At 38.2% G+C, this 14,870-nt stretch overlaps 1 protein-coding gene across 3 annotated transcripts in view; it reads right to left on the bottom strand.

The window, feature by feature from the left end:
• Window positions 1–14,870, bottom strand: part of BBS9 (Bardet-Biedl syndrome 9) — a 329,524-nt gene that overhangs the window by 20,803 nt on the left and 293,851 nt on the right. Inside the window, exon 23 of one of the 3 annotated variants that reach the window (XM_066992255.1) lies at window positions 462–484. The exons of the other annotated variants lie outside the window; for them this stretch is intronic. Coding sequence (XP_066848356.1) covers window positions 477–484 — 8 coding nt within the window. The 3' untranslated portion in view covers window positions 462–476. Of the gene's footprint in view, window positions 1–461; window positions 485–14,870 lie in introns of those variants that run through there. 3 annotated transcript variants of the gene reach the window in all.

Below are 14,870 nucleotides of genomic sequence, written 5' to 3'. Positions count from 1 at the left end.
TGGGATTAGTTCTTCTGACACAATTAAGCTTCAGGCTTTAAATAGAATCTGTATTCCAAATGCCTGCTTAAAGTTGCTCACATAGCATGTTTGCATAAAAATACAAGTTTTCTAACAAGCACTGAATGACAACACCAATAAGTTCAGGGACACACATATTTTACTGAATTTTGATAATCAAGTTCCTTAGTACTTTTTCAGCATGGTGATGAAAGCCTGAAAAGAATCAAATAGACACTTACTGCCTAACTCCAAAAAGTATATAGCAAGCATATTTCATTTACCTTGCAAGCTGTGCAATTATTGCTCACTGATGGCAGTAGGATGGGGTGAGAAGAGGAAGAAACACTTCTGTTGACCACCTTCATATTTTCTTATGTCCCACACCTGCTCCACATCTGGTTCCCCGTCTATTGATTTCAATTCCCATTTTGCCAATACACATAGAAAAATCTATTCTGTGACAAGGACTACGCTTATTTTCCTGTTGAATAGTATGAAAATTAAACAAACAAACAAAAGCACATTGGTTAAGTTGCAGTTGTACATATTTGTATGTTGCCAGGTACCATGGCACTAAACCAGGGAAGAACTTTCATTGACACTTATGCTTTAGCATAAATGTATTTTCATTTATTTCTGTGGAAGTACTCACAAATTTAAAGTTACCTTTAAGGACAAATCTTTCAAAAAGTACTTACATAAAAGGACAGGAATGGCATATATTGGACCAAAATTATAGCCCAATAGCCACCTTTGCACAGTGACCTGAAGTAGATGTTTGGGTAGTGCATAAAACAGAGGGCAAATACAAAGCAACTCCATGTTCTAGCATGCTGCAGCCAGAATGTTTCCTGAACTATAGATCAGTTTTATAACTCACTAGTAGTTTTCAGCTGTCTTTTCTTTTATAAATTCATCTAATCATTGAACCCATTTGTACTTGGGGTTTCTAAAACACCCTGTCGGAAGACATTCTACAATTTGCAGTCACATAGAAGGGTACTCTGTTATTTATTTATTTTTAAATCTGCTTTCATGATATTTCATCCAGTGGTTTTAATTTTAGTATGTTGAAAACAACTGAACAATCCCTCCTGACCTCCTCCATGACATCTAAGATTTTCTGTCTCTATCATATCGCATTATGCCTCATTCATCTCTTCTGTTGTAGAAGGGGCTACCAAGAAGATCTAGTCTTTAGTTTAAACTTTGCCCTTGGATCTGCTTCCTCCCCTTTCTTTGTCATTATTATTCACATGGACCACAACCTGCATCTCTGCACACCATTTTTTAAAAATCTTGTGTCTTCACAAGTCTACTGCCTCTGCACACCGTTCTCTTACCAAGAGTAGGAACGTATACCTCTTTGGTTAAGTGGCCACAGCTGGAGAAAACTAGTTTTTATTTCCCGTTGGACTCTCTTTCAAAAAGACTTCCAGTCATGTACTCTTCCCTCCCCCAGAAGGTCTGTGAGGAGACAGCATATGTATGGACAACACTTTTGTTTCCAAAAGGCCCCATTGTTCAAGCAGGTGAGGGACATTTGAAACCAAGATCGTGAGATTGCTTTCTTGTACCCTTCCAGACACCGTGCCTTCACCATCACTCCTCAGCTGTCAAATTCTTGCCAGCAGAATGTCCTCGTTCGTGACTGTCACAGGTACAAACAGGACTAACAGAATTAATGGTATTCATAACTGAACTTAACCCCTAAACTGTGAGAAAAGCCATTTGAATAATCCCTTATCTGTCAGGGCTGTGTTCCACTTCCTCTGCGCATTCCCCACCAAAAAGGGTAGAGATGAGTAGACTAATTTAGTTGTGGGAAGCTGCTGGCATTGGAGGAAGCTCCAGCTGAGCTTGTAATGGAAATCACCTGCCCCTTGGTTATGACAGAACAGAATTTTTCATTATATTCCCTCTATACTTCTTGAGAGAGAGAGAGATTTTCAATACCATGTTATAAAAGGAGAAAGTGGTTTGAAAGGATATGTGTGCATGAAGAAGGTTAAAAAAAAAAAAAAAGAATACTTTTTAAATGGTACACCCTGCACATTGGTGGGTTAGTAAAACAAAACATATACAAAGGGGACGCAAAATGTGATGGAAAAGGCAAAAACAGAAAGGAAGAGTTATGCAGCAATTTCTTTTCATCTCAAGATAATGTCATCCTTGTAGACAGTATGAAAGAAATTCCTTCTGCTTTCAGTAACCGATGTATTCCTAATCTATGAATGTCCCAGCTCAGTTTCCCAGAGCAAGCACTGAGCACCACTGGCTTGAATCCTTTTCCCTCTCTCCACCTCAGATATGTTTTCTAATCTGGATAAAAGCCATGCTGGGTATGTCCAAAGTTAAAACTCCGTGAACTGCTACTCTTCAAAGCAAAATAGTTGCAAACAGATACGTTTGTATTCTACACTAATTAAAAAGTAACTATTCAAAAATGCTCTGTTATCTAAGATTTTGGTAAAAGTTGATCCAAACACTAAAAACATTAGCTCAAGTGTGAATGGAAAAGCTGAATAAGCTATCAGAAAAGACAGTCTATCTTTTTGGGGAACATGACATAATTTGAAAGAGTAGCTTGTGCTATGGTCTTACAAACTAAGCTGGGATGGGTCATTGTGGAACCTGAACAGTACACATCCAAGGAAAAAAAGCTGCTGACAGTCCACAGTTGATAACAAAGCAGATGGCATGCTCCACTCTTTAAATCAGTATCCAACCATTAAGACATGAAAAGTACCAGAGGCTGTGTTTATTAGAGGGGATAACTCACAGAATTGAGCATCACGGTGCTGTGAGTTAAGTTACGGTTAGTCAAAGATCATTTGTGAGGACCTAAAACCGAGGACCTAAACCCACGTTCCTAGCCCCTTTGCACTCATCAGAAAGGTGGTGGAATTTAATCTACAGTTAAGAAGGAAAAGTAACAAACAAACTGGCATGCCATCTAACAAGATTCACCCTGCAATCTCAGTGGGATATGGTATTTTCTTCATGCTCTCTCCTGAACTGTTGTGTAGTGTTGCTATGTACTATTAAATACTTATCGCATTCCACCCCAGGGGTGGCTCCGTTTCAGTGCTGGGTGAAGTGATCCTTATTCAAACATTACTTAGCTCACAAGAGTACTGTGAAACTTAATTAAATTAATGCCTTTAAAGTGCTTTGAGGTTCTCAAATGAAAGGTGCTGTAGAAATCCAAAGTACTGTTAGTGTTTCTAAGGATAGGTAAAGCAATTTGGATAAACTAAACATAAATAAATCTTTCCTCAAAGCAAAACTTTTTGCAACTTGTTAACTTTTTTTTTTGTTTTTTGTTTTGATTTTAATATCTTTACAATTCCTGACTTCACCTTCACTTGGAATAACCATTTTACACAAGACAAAGCATACTACTGTCTCATTCATTTTCACCCTCTTAACTTAACCTCTGCTCATAATGGCTCTCTCAATATTTCAAATCACACTGCTTTCAGAGATCATTGCCATCTTTGTATCTGTGATCCATTACATGAATGACTTTATTAGATAAAAAATAATCAGGTCTTGGACCTTTAGTCAATCTACAGTTACAGAATTAGCAGAGCAATCAACAGTTATGGAGAGTTAGCTCCAGTCTCTAAATACATTGAAAAACAAACAAACAAAAGCTAAAATGAAAATGCAAGCTGTAAGTACCATCATCTTGATTCTACAGACAGAAAAAACAAGAGCTGTTGGACCAGAAGAAATATTAGCTTTGAGAAACAGGATTTTCTCCTTAGTTGAGAAACAGGATTTTCTCCTTAGTCTCAGTGACTGGCTTTGGAATAATACAACTTTTTGTACATCCCAATTGGGACATCTTAGAGAATTTTTCTTTAAAAAGAAAAAAAAGAAAAAAAAAGGAATTTCAAAAGATTATAATCAAAGTACTTTGTTACCATGCAAACAGAGGGCAGCCTTTTGCATGACATGTAACTGAAGACTATATAAAAAATGCATTTCTCTGTAAACACAGAGCATTATTAAAATCATGTTACAACATGTAAAACATATCAAACGGAAGGTAATTAAATCCCAGAAATCCCTTGAAAATGCTTGTTCTCGTGAAATTCCCAGCTTAGCTTCCAAATCAAAACAGTATGAATGAATAACCTTAAACACAAAAAGTGCAGGAATGGCACTTTCAACTCTTTTGGGATTTGTCCCTTGCTATTTATTTCCTTTACAATTTGGAGCTGAGGGAAGGAAATCTGCAACTCCGTCACCTGCAGGAGAACACCAAGGGTTGAGGGTACATGAAATGATACGGACACTTCAGTATCACTCTATTCAGTGCAGACCAAGAGGAAACTTTATTGATTTGGTATACTTTGGGGACTTGGCATCTAGTTACAGGTTGTATAATGCTACTGTGAGAAACTATTTTTATTCTCAACTATATATGACTGCTTATGACTACTTCCATGCTATGAGCTAACTACACAGGAACAGCAAAGACTTTCCTGGTTGAAAGAAAGGAAATCCCAGTCTCTGCCCTATATATGTTCACTGTAATTGCCATCTGTATATAAAAATATTTGCTTGGTTTGACTGACTGTATGTGTGTTCTTCTGACAGAATACAGTAACATCAACTAAAATAATACCCTGCATGAAGCCAGAGAGTATAATGCATCAAATGTTGCCCAAATATAAAACTGCAATTCAGCAAGCAAATAAACACACACCAGCCTAGTGACTTATCAAAAATAAAATACATTTTCCTTAAATGCAACCACAAAGGTGTAATCTGGTCATTGTATTATAACACATACATCAAAAAAGTACATGCCATAGCTTCCACGGTAAACTGGCTCTATGTGAGTTTGGCATATGTTTTCCTTTCCTGTGTTGCCTACCACCGTGGACTGAGAACTATTTGTACAGAGATTTCCATTCGTTCATACAAGCTAAACACTCATTTAGGACATTCCCCTCATTTAAGTCCACTCAAGTTCATTATGTATTTTCTTTCAAATATCTATTCAAACACTATTTATAACACTTCTCTGTTGTCTTCACTCTGGAAGCTGTTTCATATTAAGAACCAATTGCAAAGAAGCAATTCCTCCTCAATTCTTTTCATACATGCCACTTCTCAGATCTTGCTCACAACTCCTTGTTTTCTGCCCTAGACAGGTTCAAAAAGCCTTTAAAGACCCATTCTTTCAATTCCCTTAAAAATTACACACATATCGAGTGGAATCCCTCTTACCTCAGCAGGATCCCCTTCTTTCCCAAAGAACACAGACCTAGTTATTTTGTGTAACTGAAACCCTTGAATTACTGCATTATTCTAACTGTCCTTCGCTCTGCTGTAACATTTCTTCCTGCATTTTCCCACTTTTAAAATAACATGCATTCCTTACACAGACCTAAAATTATTTCCCACAGCTATTCCTGAAATTTTAAACAGTGTTTTTTTGCAGTTTAACACAAACAGTATTTATACAGTGCCTTTCATTCAAAAAAAAAAAAACTTAAAGAACTCAACACTTTAAGTTAAATTTTACCATATCTCCGTGAAACCCCTCTTTATTTACAACTTTCTTCCCTCTGGGCAAGATTATACCCATGTTACAGAACCAGAATCTGAGGCAGTGGTGATCACAAAGATGATGGACATGGCTTCACCCTTGGCTGAATCTGATCTGTGTATGGGCTGCTCCTCAGAAGAAAGGCACACCCTGCTTTCTCCTCCCTCATCATGTGTCCCTACAAACAGGGCTTCCATAGCCATGCCACTTGCTAAATCAGGGGATGGATCCAGGTGAAAATAAACATCTTCTCTTTTGTTGGGTTGCTTTTCAGCTGGAACTATCCCTTAGTTCAGCTGATCATGCCACCACACAGGCACTTACTGGTGGTGTCACCACAAGGCTGGGAAATAGCATGGTCAGAGCAAAAGCATAGCTCCCACTTCTTTCAACACTACCTTTAACTTAAACATGCTTTGGATCATTGTAAAACTGCAGCCATAAATTAGAGATAGGTAAGACAGCTGCTCTAAGGAGTCACTAATACACAACGGTCTCAAGTTTTGCTCACCTGCTTTACTTCTGTCTTATCTCCTGTCTCTTATTCCAGCTTCTTGTCCCTTGTGCTGATGCTAAGGCGCATCTGACTGCACAACTGAATCAACACATTACCCCTCAGAAAGCTAAACCAGCAAAAAATGTATACTTTTTTTTTTTCCTGGTGGTTCAATGAATTGAGTCAGCTTAACAAAGTGCTAATTCATAGGCAAGACAAGGGCTCCAGAGCTGGGAAGCTGGAGCAGGAAAGGAGAAATATCTCCTTTTTCCAGCAAGGAGTGACCCCTTAGACCAACACAGTTATCTCATATAACTCTCCACTAAATGAATTCTGTAAGAGTCACAGCTACTCAGTTGTGAGAATTAACCCACAAATACTTACTACTCATGTAGTGCTGTGCTTGCAAACACTTTGGACCTTTATCTCAACAGCCTTAAAGACCATTTGTCTTGCTCATTGTTTGCCAGTATTTGCTGACTTCCTATTTTCTTTCTCAATCTCTTAGTTCTTAATATCTTTCAATTCACATATAAAGCTCCACTGAGTGTTTACTGACTCCCACATTCCCCTGTTACCCAAACTCTGAATCACACTGTTCTCTGTGCACTAATCCCCTTCATCTTCCTAAACTTTTACCTTTCACCCAAATTCTTCAAAACTTTTCTCACAGTACAAATGTTGTCCTCCTTTTAACTTTTTCTTCACTTAACTTTCCACTTATGACCATGTCTTTCATTAACATGTCCCTGAATTACCAGCCTTCCCCTGTTAACTCTCAGCAGATTCAGTTTGTTTTCTCCACCAGGAAAGAAGGGCCACCTCTCTCCAAATCCAATAATGGGCAGTAATTGTACCACTGGCCTTAACTCGCAGGAAACAGAATCCCATCCCCACAGCTTGAGACATACAAATCAACAGAGACCATACAGCTACTGACTGTTAAATTCAGTGTCACAGAGAACTGTCATAATCTAGCATTTATCTCCATTATCAAGTGTTTTACAAAAATCACAGCATAAGTTTTAATCTGAATTTCACCTTCTGTCTATTGGCACTCCATCTTATATTCTTATCCAACTAGACTGTCTTAATAGATAATGTTGGATGAAAAACCATATAAAAAGGCACAGAACAGGAGCTCATCAATATTCTCAGGAGAAAAATCTGATCCAACATAGTTCTGAGTGTCCAAAAGTCCAATGCTATTAATGTGAGCAAGAGTGCCAGCTAAGCAGTAAATAGATGTCCTGTCTCAACAGCAGTATGCCCCACTGATTTGAACAAAGTTTAAGCATCATGCTACAGCTCTGCTTTCATGAAACTGACTCAATTTACAGCAATGCTTCTCTAGGAAACAGTACATTATCTGTTGCCTATATGGCAAAAACATACACACAAAAGCATTCATGAAAGACCCTCAGCTTTGCTTCAGCCTAAAGAATTAAAGAGAACTACACAATTGCATAGACATATTTTCAGGCCTGATCAGAGAACAAAATGTATATTTCTTTAAAATAAGAAAAGCAACCTTCCTTATTTTCAGTGCAAGGATAGAATATATTTCACAATTTTAGGACTTCTTTTCATTATTGGGGCACATTTGGTTTACCACACTTTCTTACACAAATGGTCATTCAAAGAAAGAAACTCCCAAGGAGAATGTAATCCCTATCTTTGGGACCTTTCATAGCTTTTAACAGTTGGTTAAGAAGCTTCCAAAAGCCAATTTTAATACATTACTACTAAGAGAACAAATTGGCCATCCTGTCAACAAAGAACACCAAGAAGACGACCAGTCTTGTTACAAGATGGGCAAAGATGAAATGTGATGAATATGCAGCTGATGAAGGAAATGCATAGTGAAAACTTTTCAGGATGGTGCTCAGTCTGCTAGCAGAGGGCTCTGCATTGCCAGCTGCCAGAGCTCAAACAAAGCCTTTGATGAAATCACAACTACCCTTGTCTCAATTTCACAAAAAAAAAAAAAAGGAGACTGTGGACAGTTTAATTATCTCAGAACCATTACCATCAGCAGCAATTTCATAATCTTGAAATGCTGCCATTCTCAAAAGCCATTTGCCTGAAAAAAAAAAATCCTTAAAAAACAAGAGACTGTCATATTGCCCAAACAATAGAGCAATTCTTATACAATCAGACGCCATAACTAATTATTCAAAACAAAAACAAACCACCACCACCACCACCCCCATCCATTATTTTTAAACAAGGGAACAAAGGATGTAAATTTTATCCAGAAATATTAGATTTTAAAAGGAGTAAAAATATCCAAAAATCAAAACAGATGAACACTGCAGACTTCCTTCTTTTTTTTTTTTTGTGTGCGTGCCTGTATGTGCACAAAACTGATTCTGTGTTGAAGGAATGAGTACACACACTACACACACTGTTCATGTTCCTAACAAATGTAATAAAAATAATAAGAAATAAAAGCAAACTCTTGGGAGCTTTCTTTCTTTCGTTTTTTTTTTTTTGTCACTTTCACTTACATTTCAAAGGAACTGCCTGCTTCATTCACACTGTCTTATTTAGGTTAATCAAATTGTATTTTATTTTTTCTTTGGCACCTATAAAGATTGTACTGATATAGTGCCTATTAAGATAAGTGTTTCAATGTTCTTTCTTCTTACCATTAGTCACAATTTCCTAATGCTGATATTTTGCCAGGAAGACAGAGGAAGCAGTTACAAATGCAAGTGATTAGTATGTGTGTGAGAGCCTTGACACACAGTTTTGGTCACTTACTAATACAAATACTGAGCTGGCCTAAGGGCAGCTTTGTGCCATTTTCCATTAATAGAAAAATATGAACTCTTTGTAACAAGTTGCTACTAAGCATTATTTCCTTGACTTCTATTGAGTTAACTTTTCAGACATCTGATGTTTGTTATTCATTTTGTACAGAGTTTGGACATTCTAAAAACCTCAGTAATCAAAGCAATATGCACATTGGAGAATGTTCTTTCTGTTAGTCTATACTGGTCATATATCAATTATCTGACTACACAGAGACTGGAGTAAGTTCAGCTTATTTTTCTTTAATGAGACAGATTCATATGCAACTTTTATATATGCAAATAGTGCCCAAAGGCATGGGGAAAAAAAAATGTGTAAAGAGATAGAGGGAAAAGTCTTCAGCCAGTTAACCTGAGTAGGGCCAGAATTACATTCCTAAAATTTTGGCTTAAGACATCCTTTTTGAAAAGGTAAAAGGAGTCCAAAATGATGGAGTTTATGAAGAGAAGGGTCAGAGGTTGGAATAAAAACATGCTGCCAAAATAGGAAGATGAGAGAGAGAGAGCTTAGAGAGGAAATGCTGCAGAAAAGGCACATTTAGAGCTGAAAATCTAAAAGGACAGTATGAAAGCAATGAAGTAAGAGGACAAATGTAGGTGATTCAGGCAGGAGATGGTCATTAATGAAGGCAAATAAAACCAGTGGCTGTCAATAAAGGAAGTGATAGAAGGGATATATTTAGCTTGTGGTGCATTTCATTAGATGTAAGAAAGTGGGAGGAATACAGTTTTTAGTTGTCATAAGGGGTCCTCGACTAGCAGGGAGTTCTAGAAAGAGATCCTATATAAGCAGGTAGGTTGTGTGTTTGATCAGAATGTGAAGAGAGCATAATATGGCCCAGACTCCTCATTTCTGATATCCTGACGCTTTGAGGGATTTTTGGGGTCTGCATGTCACATACAGGGAACAGATGCAGTAAAGGTAGGAGGAACCAGCCCTTGGGGCTGGTCATTGCTTGAAAAATCAAGCAACAGATCACTGAAGAAGGCTTGTACCTTGAGGCTGTGAACACCATAACTAGCAACTCCCTCGTCTAACATGGCTGACCCACAGAAGGATTCGATTGCTACCAGATTTAGGGTTTCCTAGCATCCAGGGGAATGTTTCTCTGGCTGATCTGGAATGAGAACATGGCAGAAAGCTTTCTCTGCTTCATTCTACTGAGCTGGCTGCTGCTTCTTGGAGTCTCTTAACAGAAGAAAAAATGTGTAAGTTCAATACTGCAAGGATGCATCAGTGGGAATCTACAGAAACAGGTTATCATGACCAGGATTTTGATGACCTCCCTTGATTTTAGCTAGATATTTTTGAGCTGCATTAGAAAAGGAAGAATGCTTCTTACTCTTGAGTCCCTGCTTTCCCCTACCCTCCTCTTCTCTTTCATTTTTATATATATATATTTTTCATCTAACAAACCAGAATATAATCAGGTAATTTGATTTGGGTAAGGTGCACCACACTACGCATGTTCTCTCTTTCTGACATATAACAGCCCATGACGAATAACCTCCAAGGTGGCTTTAGCTTACAACCAAATCCATGTAAATTCTGCACAGCTGTTAATATGGGGAACTCAAAAGCCACTTGAATGACAACTGCTTCCATTTCTAGTGCAATTTTCAACTCTGGCCCTAGCAAGATAACCATGTCTGGAGAAAAATGTTCGAAATTCTGTATAGATGCAAGGCCAGGGGGGAAAAAAAAAAAGGCAAAAAAAAGCGCCTTCACTTCCATTGAATCGGTCAGGAAAGGAATAAATTACAAAACAAATTCTAGATATAACCGTAGTTGAAGGGAGGTGAAGTAGTAAACTGAAGAGGTATAGCTGGCATCCTGCAAGACATTTCCATGAAGTCTACTTTTTTTTTTTTTTTTTTTCTTCAGAAGGCACACGGAAAGGCTATTTAACCAGCATACAGAACCCTAACTAACAGCCTTCTCCTGAACACAGTCTAACACTTGGCTTCTTAAAGGCTGCCCTTACACAAAAAGGAAGAAAAGACAAAGCACTTAGATCTAGCAGCCACTACATCTGTTTCTCCTGCAAGACATTTGGGATACTCTGCTTGGCAGTTTGATTAGTCCCCCAGGGCTCAGTACTGGGGCCAGTTCTCTTTAATATCTTTATCGATGATCTGGATGAGGGGATCGAGTGCACCCTCAGTAAGTTTGCAGACGACACCAAGATAGGTGCATGTGTCGATCTGCTCGAGGGTAGGAAGGCTCTGCAGGAGGATCTGGATAGGCTGGACCGATGGGCTGAGGCCAACTGTATGAAGTTCAACAAGGCCAAGTGCCGGGTCCTGCACCTGGGGCACAACCACCCCAAGCAGAGCTACAGGCTGGGAGATGAGTGGTTGGAAAGCTGCCTGGCAGAGAAGGACCTGGGAGTATTGGTTGACAGTCAGCTGAATATGAGCCAGCAGTGTGCTCAGGTGGCCAAGAAGGCCAACAGCATCCTGGCCTGTATAAGAAGCAGTGTGGCCAGCAGGTCTAGGGAAGTGATTGCCCCCCTCTACTTGGCTCTGGTGAGGCCGCACCTCGAGTACTGTGTTCAGTTTTGGGCCCCTCGCTACAAGAAGGACATGGAGGTGCTCGAGCGAGTCCAGAGAAGGGCAATGAAGCTGGTGAGGGGTCTGGAGAACAAGTCTTAGGAGGAGCGGCTGAGGGAGCTGGGATTGTTCAGCCTGGAGAAGAGGAGGCTCAGGGGTGACCTTATCGCACTCTACAGGTACCTTAAAGCGAGGTGGGGATTGGTCTGTTCTTCCACATGCCTGGTGAGAGGATGAGGGGGAATGGGCTAAAGTTGCACCAGGGGAGGTTTAGGTCAGATATTAGGAAGAACTTCTTTATGGAAAGGGTTGTTAGGCATTGGAATGGGCTGCCAAGGGAAGTGGTTGAGGTCTTTAAAAGATGGTTGAGAAGGTTGAGGTCCCTGGAGGTCTTTAAAAGATGTTTAGATGTAGAGCTTAGTGATATGGTTTAGTGGAGGACTTGTTAGTGTTAGGTCAGAGGTTGGACTGGGTGATCTTGGAGGTCTCTTCCCACCTAGACGATTCTGTGATTAGTTCTACACCATATCAGAAGGCATACAAATGTCTTTGTGTCTCTGTGCGTGTCTATAAGCACACACATGAGTTAGAGATAGGTAGCAAAACTTAACCCTTCACTGAAAGTGTAAACATTTAAACATTTCAAGAGCTACATAGCCTAATATATTGGTGAAAAATAATTTATACAATCAGCCTTTAAAGAATTCAGATACATGTTAGCTGAAATTACAAATAGGAAGAAAAAAAAAGAGTATTCAAAAATATACCACATCAAACAACAGAAAAATGCATAAGAAAATACACATCTTCTATTTGGGACTTCACATAAAACTGAAAGAAGGGAAAAACAACACCACATATTGTCGGCAGAACAGAAATGTATTTAACACTTCTTCGATCTTGTATAAATAGTAAGCTTATTCTATGAAGATTTATGACACTAATTCCACTAGATTATTTATTTTAAATGAGGTATTTAAATCAATTCACAAATGGATTGTTCCACGCCAACTTGGATAGTTCACAGGCACTGTACAAGGATTTTAACATAGTAGCCCTTTTGGCAGGGGAGGGGAAATAATCGTGTTTTCCCTTCCCCACCAAAAAAGGCTTTTCTATTAGAAATATAAACTTGAATCCAGGGTGACAGCTCATCTCTCCCTAAATCTAGGCATGTTTTTTTAAAAAGCCTATGAAATTATAAAGAGCTAGGAATTATATACAAAATAAAAATATGACAGAAAGGGAAGCTTTCATCTCTCATGGAAGCAAAGACTGTTTTTGTTGATACATATGGAAAAAATTAGGCCCAATTATATGTTGTGCTTTGGCACTGGGGTTCCAACTTCACCACATGCTTATTTTTTTCACAGATATACCATTACAGCCAATTCTACCCTTGAACATTTGAACTCAAACCTTGTAACACAGGCATTTTTGTTGCTAGATTACTTGTACCCTGGATGAAATGCTCTGTGTTACCGTTGTACTATACTTAGAGGTTAAAAAAGGGTTATCCATATAGACTCAAGAGAACATATATTCATAAAAATATAATAAGCTTAAAACTTCACATGAACAAAGCACTGTTTATTGCAGCATAGTTTCTCATTTTCTAAATTGGATTGTGAGTTACAGTCCTTGATATCATGAGCTAGATATCCACTTCAGTAAAGTTTTTAATACAGCATAACCTTTTTATCATTGTGATAAATGTTTGAATGAAGACAGTTGGTTTTGCATGTTAAAAGGTGACATGCTAACTGAAAGAAACTAGTTTAGATAATACTTCAGGCCAGAAATCTTGGCTATCAAAGGGGAAATTTTCAAAAGTTTTGGAACTATTTTGATACAACAGCCAGAGATGCTAATTTACGAGGGCCCATAGGCTGCATAAGTATGGCTTGTCACATACTGACCAGGATAACACTCTACCTGACACAGACAGACTGGATGCTCTCGCTCCTCTGAGATTTTTCAGAGAAATAAAATATCCTTAGCCAGTGTGGAGTTGCAAAGCATTTTCTCTGATTCCACAGATACAGGATGGAGGATCCACCCCTCCTTTACATCATAAATGAGACAATCCAGTCAAAATCTATGGCCAGAAATTGCAATCCCTGTATAAAAAGTGATGCAAATACCAGCATTTTTCTTCTACACTCCCTTATTCCTCCCCATGAGAAAGTGACAGCAGCCTTAAAGACAGAAGCAAATCAATGGAACTCTTGACAGCTAAGGACCAAAAAGATGAATGTGATGTGAGAGACAGGAGAATAAAGATGGTCAGAGTCATAGAAGAAAAAGATAAAAAAAAAAAAGATATAGGTATAATTTGTAATCAGGAGAAATGATGGAAAGGAAGCCATGGTGAAGTGATCATAACAGTCAAGGCAGTGAATGACAAGGTTGAATAACAGTTTTACTGATGTAGATGATGCCATAAGGAACAGATTTTATAAATACCAAATTGAAATGGCAGAACATAAAAATCAGAAAGGATGGGGGGGGGGGGGAACAAACCCACACATGAGAAGTATGAGATTTGCACATGAAGAGTGTAGAGTGTAATGGCAATTCTACTAATGGTCACTTTACAAAGGACAATTAATAACACTTGAAAATAAGTGTCTTAAACTTGTAATCAGAAGTCTACTTCCAAAGACATAGAAAAAAATAAAATCAAGTTTTTGTTACAGTTCTGCAGCTCTTCTGGAAAAAAAAATAAATTTAAATTTTTATATATATATATATATATATTAGCTTGCAAATCAAAGCACTTGTCCTAATGAAGGACACTTTAAAAAGCACTTGTCCTAATGAAGCCATAAACATCTCTGGCTTGCGAGATGCGAGAACAGTATTATTTTATTATTTGAACAAAGAACATGAAGGCACAGGTATCTTAAAAATCTACATCAAACATATCTTCTTTGTCCTGTCTGAAATATCTTTGAAAAGCATAGCCGTATCTGGACTAAAGATACAAGCTTTCCCAAAGTCCCAAAGATCACAGGAGTAAGTAAAGGTGGCCAGGTTGTCTATGGTTTGGAAGAATGAAATGCCAGAGGAGGCAAGCTGTCAAACATCTACCTGTGGCATTTCCTTAAATACTTAATGTATCTTGCTATAGCATGTCGCCTAACTGAAATACCATAACAATAATTGCTTCTTCCTGTACTTAGACAAGAATGAACATTATATGCAGAAAGTGGAGAGGGACACTAAAACCTAATGTAAAGGACAAGGAAGAAATATTTAACATAATGCATGCAGTGAATACTAATAACTTGAGCTATCGTGGCATACAGGGAAGGGTACTGGCATTCTCCCTTTGTGTAGCAAAGATTGCCTCAGAACAAGGAAAGTATGAATCCATTTGAAAATAATCTTTGATAACAAATATATTAGTATAATAGAAAAAACTTCTGCA

Source organism: Anser cygnoides, chromosome 2, assembly GCF_040182565.1.
Source record: "Anser cygnoides isolate HZ-2024a breed goose chromosome 2, Taihu_goose_T2T_genome, whole genome shotgun sequence".
Classification (NCBI taxonomy): Eukaryota; Metazoa; Chordata; class Aves; order Anseriformes; family Anatidae; genus Anser; species Anser cygnoides.
Note: the sequence above shows the minus strand (reverse complement) of the source record. Positions and strands in the feature narration are given on the sequence as shown.